Source organism: Astatotilapia calliptera, chromosome 3 (genome assembly GCF_964374335.1).
Source record: "Astatotilapia calliptera chromosome 3, fAstCal68.1, whole genome shotgun sequence".
NCBI lineage: Eukaryota > Metazoa > Chordata > Actinopteri > Cichliformes > Cichlidae > Astatotilapia > Astatotilapia calliptera.
Window position 1 is genome coordinate 14,460,606 of NC_137424.1, and position 6,138 is coordinate 14,466,743.

The window sequence follows — 6,138 nt, forward strand, 5'->3', positions numbered from 1 at the left end:
ATGTAACGCAATCCTACCTGATCTCCTGTAGGTCAACGGGGAGTATGTAACACCTCCTCTCACACCAGTTGATGGTTTGACCATCACAAGGAACTCCAGGCAGATCCAGCTCACCACTGACTTTGGACTCACTGTACGCTTTGATGGCAACAGTCGAGGAGGTAAAAGAAGAAGACAGTTCTGTCTGAGAACGTCTTAGGCTTTTGTACAAATCTGTTCACGTTCCTCTTATGTCTCTCTGTTTGTGTATCAGAAATCATACTTCCTGGTACCTATAAGAATTCTGTTAGAGGACTGTGTGGGAACTATGATGGCATCACCAGAAATGAATACATGAAGCCAGATGGGACAGTAGTCAGGGATCTTAAAGAATTTGGAGATAGTTGGAAGGTCAATGATCGACCTGCCAACAGACTTAGGATCTTGGACCGTCCTATCCGTGCACTGAGGTACGATTACAACCAGGCTCACTGCTTCTACAGATTTCTGTCACTATTTAACAGAGAATATTGTTGTTAAAGAAAACTGCCTTATGTTATAAAATAAAGATAATTATTGCTGCCCGACAATAATTAGCAGAGCTTGGCCCAAGTCTGTCTGCCTGTTAAGTGCTTGATAAAAGAAAATCTTCAAACGGAATAGGCTCGTTTCATGTTACAGTTTTTGTGGAAACTAAACTTCATGTTACACACGGCTGTTACACAACAGTTTCTCTGTCTCCAGACAAGAAGCAGAGACTGATCCAGACTCAGGGTTCGAGGTGTCAGACTGCTCTCAGTCACAGCTCAGCGACTACAACAGCCCGACGAAGTGTGGGGCGCTGTCTGATTCCAGTGGGCCATTTGCTGCCTGCCACGCCACCGTGTCACCCCAAATCTACCAGGAGTAAGTAGTCTGCACTTAAGTGGGGATATGTATGAAGCTGTCTTCTGGACACATTTCAGTACAATGTTAACTTGAGCATAATCGATATAATTCATCTGAAAAACGCAACGTCTAGATGAACAGAATCAGCCTTTTGGGATTTACGTACCTGGATGATTGAGCGTGCATCAAGACATATTCAATATAACACATGACAGCAGCTGTATGAACCAACGTGCATGTGTGAGCTTTTTGCTTGTGCTCATGTTTGTCCTTTCAGTGACTGTCTGTTTGACCTGTGTGCTGAGGGAGGCAGTGAAGCTATGCGCTGTGCCAGTTATGAAGCATATGCAGCAGCTTGTCAACAGGCTGGAGTTACATTAGGATTGTGGAGGCAGCAGCTGGACTGCGGTAAGAAATGCTGCCCTTCATTCACATCATGTGGGAAGACAAACAGTTCAGAGTCCATCTCCTCACTCCACTTGTTGTGTGTTTTTGTTTGTATTCATAATTTGAAGTAAAAAAAAAAACAAACTGCATTCCAAAACTGTCAGAAAACGCAGATTGTAATGTGCTGTCCTCACTGAGACAGATATGTGGTAATGCAGTTTGTATTCATCTTATATAGTTTACAGTTTCTTATTTCTTCTTTATAGTTTCTTATATAGATACTCTTGCACATTATCAAATCTCCTGTAAACGTGAGGCATTGAACTAAGACACATTTGCAAAACAAAGAATTACATTCTGTCGAACGGTTTGCTGTAAATAACATCACGTTTCTCTTTCCCAGTCCTCTCTTGCACCGCCAACAGCACTTACTCCCCCTGCATGTCATCTTGCCCCGCCTCCTGCGCCAACCTGGCAGCACCCTCGGAGTGTGAAGTCACTTCGTGTGTCGAAGGCTGCCAGTGTGCCGCCGGCTTTGTTATGAGTGAGGGGACTTGTGTGCCATATGCACAGTGTGGCTGCACCTTCCTAAACAGATACTACCCTGTAAGTGGCCTTCAGTTACACGAGTGACTGTGTATCTATGTGACCACGTGACGATGTGCGCTCATATCTCTCCATCCTGCAGCTCAAAGAGAAGTTTGTGACCGAGGACTGCTCTCAGTCTTGTGAGTGTAGCAGTACCGGTGCTGTGTGTGAGCCGAAGACCTGCCAGGACGCTTACGTGTGCACCATCTACAACTTCAAACGTGACTGCTACAAAGGTACGTGTTCATGCAAGTGTTTGAGCACTGTGTATTTTGAATCATACAATCATACAGCAGGGCTGTGTGGGAGAGTCTGGGTGCTGAACTGGTCTGTGTGCAGTCCAGGCTGATAACATAAAAGCAAAAATACAACAAAGAAAATCCAGGACCATGGAGCATCTCTAATCCCACAGTAAACAGGAATGGGACAACATTCACTCCACTAACTGGTCCCAGTTCACAGCTGTTTATGGACAGCTGTTAAAAAACTGATGTTTTTTCACAATTACCTCGTTTTTTCCTAAAACTTTATAGATTCTCAGTTTAATTCCGTGATTATGTGTTTCCTGTTGTGAATAAAATATCTTACAAATTAACTGAGAAATGAACTAAATTAAACTGTCAACAACAACACCTATTTTTGTCTTCTTGCAGCAAGTCCCTGCCTCAATTACCCCTGTTTGAACGAAGGCACATGTCAGGACTCAGGCAACAACACGTACACCTGTCTGTGTGCAGAAGGCTTTGAAGGCACAAACTGTGAGATGGAAGTGATGCCACCCACCGGTGGAGGACTTGGTACGACTGAAACATGACTTCATTCTTTAAAGCTGTCACATTTCCTCGTGAACTTTCCTGTTTCTATACTACTCTTTGTGTCTGCGATGTCTTTGTGTGTCTTTGTGGATGCAAGACTAAACACAGAAACATTTTAGTATCTAACACTGAAAAACTAACGTTCAGCTAGATGTCTCATACTTCACTGTTTATCATCATAAGATCTGTTTGCACTAGGATCAGCTGATATCAGAGGTATTAGCCAACACGGCGTTCTGGACTAAAGTAGAATTATAATGTCCATGGTTGATATAACCCAGAAAAGTGACAATATAATGTCGAGATAAGAGGTATCATATAAAATATTGACTTAATATCTCCTCCAAGCTCAGTTTCAAATTCATGTAAGGACCCTGCACTCACTGTGATTGGTCAAATGAATTATTTCACTGAGAGTGGAGGACATGTGGTTAACGGTTAAAGACTTTGTTTCTCATTTTTGTGTGTTTCAGAAACTAAGTGGATTATCCTGATTGCGGTTCTGGTCCCAGTTGCTGTCATTATCATCACCGTGACTACCATTGTTCTTGTTTGCAAAAAGAAAACCATGTGAGTGTTAACAGATCATCTTAACAAAAATATGCGCTTGAATAAGTATGTCTGTGTCCACTGTATGAACACAAATACATGTCTTAAAAATATATCTGGGCCAATATTTTTTGTTTTTTCCAAATACCGTTATAAAACTTCAAATAAATAAATAACTGTATGCATGCACACATTAAAGTCTCTAACCTCCGTTTTTCTCTTTTCAGGAAAAAGAAGAAGAAGGAGACAAATATCAGCATGGAATCAACAAGTAAGGATCAGGAAAAAGATTAAATGAGCTTTAAAAAAAATCCCCAAAACGCAATAAAGCTGCTCTACCACAATAAACATCTAGTTAGTGTAACACTTGCTACTGTTAGTAGTTGTTGTTGTTGTTTCCATAATGTCACTATAAGCATCAAATTGAAAGGGTGTGTAGCAGTCAAGCTCCTGCTCATCAAATCCACATGACCATCAGAGTGACCAGTTTGCTGGGCTGGAACATTCAGGTGTATATTAACACTACACCACCAGGCAAGGATGTGCCAGCAAATCCACTCAAAGGTCTGACAGTAAAAAGCACAACGAAAGAGCAAAATATAAAAATCTCAGACTCTGTGTGCCTCGCTCAGCATGTTATGGGTAAAAATCCACGACAGCGTCCTTCGAATAAGAATAAGTGTCGCTTGTTCGGAAGCTTTTTCTCTCTTAAAAAAAGGAGCATGGCAGCCCACCTTAGGTCTGCAAAGACTTCTCTTCCTGTCAAACTGTCAACAATAGTAGAGGAGGGATGTGCTGGTCGCAAGTGTGAGTAATTCCACAGATTAGAAGTAGGTGGGTTTCTGCTTCTCGAGTCCAATTAAAGTCAAAAACACAAAAATCACAGGAGAAGAGCAAAGGTCTACGCCAGCTGTTTTATTAAACAGAGAAGCTCAGCAAAACAGAAGGAAAGGCAAAGCTCCCCTAGGGTGTTCGCTGTTAGCGCATGCAGGTTGGGACCAACCCCAACGGACAGACAGCAGGAAAAAGCCCAGAGGACTTTCCCAGATCCCCTTCTACAGGAACCCACCTCCCTGCTGTGGAGTAACTTTCCCACGCGCCCAAAAACAGCAGGTGCAGGGTCAAGTACGGGCCAGGACTCTGGCTGAGGGCCCAGCACAAAGGGGCACCCTTAAATTAACCCTTTGCTTTGCCTTCTGACAATAGGTCACAACATGGTCAAAGGTCACACATTACTACAGCAAACAGCGTACTTTTTGTGATAATCTTATGATGTACATGTGAATAATACTTGGCCTAACTACATCAAATATATGGGTTAAATACTTTACATAATAATAAACACTCCATCGTAGGTTAATAGTGTGTTTCAGTATCTCTGTTACCATGTTACTATTTTCTAAGAGCTGCATGAAAAATGTTTATTGTGTGTGTGTGTGTGTGTGTGTGTGTGTGTGTGTGTGTGTGTGTGTGCCTAATATTCTACGTGAAAGCTATCTAGTACAGATAGATATACAGTGTATAGAGTTATATAGGTATACATGTCATACAAAAATCCACCTCAGAGGGTGATGAAGGGGCAACATGAACTCCTCTGTATACCAGAGTCAAATGTGATGTCATCTCTCTGACAACTAAAGCTTTGTGTATAAATACTCGTATGTATATAATGTGTGTGTATTTTACTTATTTTTCAGCTCTAATATGTCTCCCATGTCTTCTGTTTTAGGTGTTTCATACACAAACATTGATAACCAGAAAAAGGAGAAAGTCACTGCTTTTTGATGACAAACTTCAATGAAACTATTTTTTCTCTATGTAACCACTTGTCATGTCAAAGAAGAGTAAAAATGAAGATAAGACTTGCTTATTTGTTTATTTGTTGCTTTTTTAAGTTATGCTTGAACATGTCATTTGAAGTGAATGTTTAATTAAATAAATAGTTATATGTGTATGTGCTTCTTGTAGTGTCTGCCCACAGTTTTTCAGAGTAATAAGTTCCACCCTGTCTTTACTTCAGAGTGTGCCCATTACTAACCTGCTGTCTAATAACCAGCCAGTAGATGTAGAGAGAGACAGCAAAGCGAAACACCACTGTCCCCTCTGCACCAAAGCTCATGGAAAAAACGACTGAAAGTAGAAAACCATTCTGTATTCAGGCAAATCAAACATTTTTTTATTCTTTTGGGAAAACATGAACTCCAGACAATCTGATGGAGTCACTAAAATCATATATTAAAACAAGAATAGGACAACATTCCTCTCAAAGAAACCTGTTCTGAAATATTTGCAGACTGTTGAACGAATAGGAAACGCTGCACATTAGTACGCACTGCCATATCTCCTCTTTTTTGATAAATGTTGCTGTTATCAAATTTCAAATTATTTTTCCCAAAAAATCCATTTTAAATACTGGAAGTTCTGTTGTGAATAATAAATGTTTTTACAAAACTGGCCCGCTCTGTTTGTATTTACCAAACGTTTTCAGAGCATTTGTAAGAGAGGTGGCACATTTCTGGAAAAAGTCTTTGGACAGATACAATCAAGTTTAACTTGTATCCAAATGATGGGAAGATAAAAATATAGAGAAGGAAAGGAACACCAAAGCACATCATCATCTGTGAAACACCGTGGAACGTGAAGTGTGCCGGGCTACAATCACTGTGGAGAGTCAGCAAAGTGCTATAACACACTGCAAATGGGGGAAAAATGTATACTATTACCGCGCAAGCAGTAGCTGGTAGTCGGGCCACATGCGTGTCCTTGTGCAGTTGAACATAATCAACAAAGTCCGCTTGTAGTTGAAAACAAACAGGTAAACATTTATTTCCAGTCTTGAAATACAGTGATCCGTTTGAATGTTCCTGTACACGGTAAGAAAACTGTTTGACTCCACAGCTAGTTAAAGCCCCGTTACTCCACACTCGTGCAC

The 6,138-nt window shown here is 41.0% G+C and overlaps 1 protein-coding gene across 1 annotated transcript in view; it reads left to right on the forward strand.

Moving 5' to 3' along the window:
• zanl (zonadhesin, like) overlaps positions 1 to 5,165 on the forward strand; it is an 83,285-nt gene extending 78,120 nt beyond the window's left edge. Inside the window, 10 exon segments of the mRNA XM_080294900.1 lie at positions 32 to 161; positions 254 to 449; positions 724 to 885; positions 1,145 to 1,275; positions 1,658 to 1,860; positions 1,943 to 2,078; positions 2,496 to 2,639; positions 3,131 to 3,227; positions 3,434 to 3,477; positions 4,936 to 5,165. Of these exon segments, the coding sequence (XP_080151026.1) occupies positions 32 to 161; positions 254 to 449; positions 724 to 885; positions 1,145 to 1,275; positions 1,658 to 1,860; positions 1,943 to 2,078; positions 2,496 to 2,639; positions 3,131 to 3,227; positions 3,434 to 3,477; positions 4,936 to 4,991 (1,299 nt within the window). The 3' untranslated portion in view covers positions 4,992 to 5,165.
• The last annotated feature ends 973 nt before the right edge of the window (positions 5,166 to 6,138 follow it).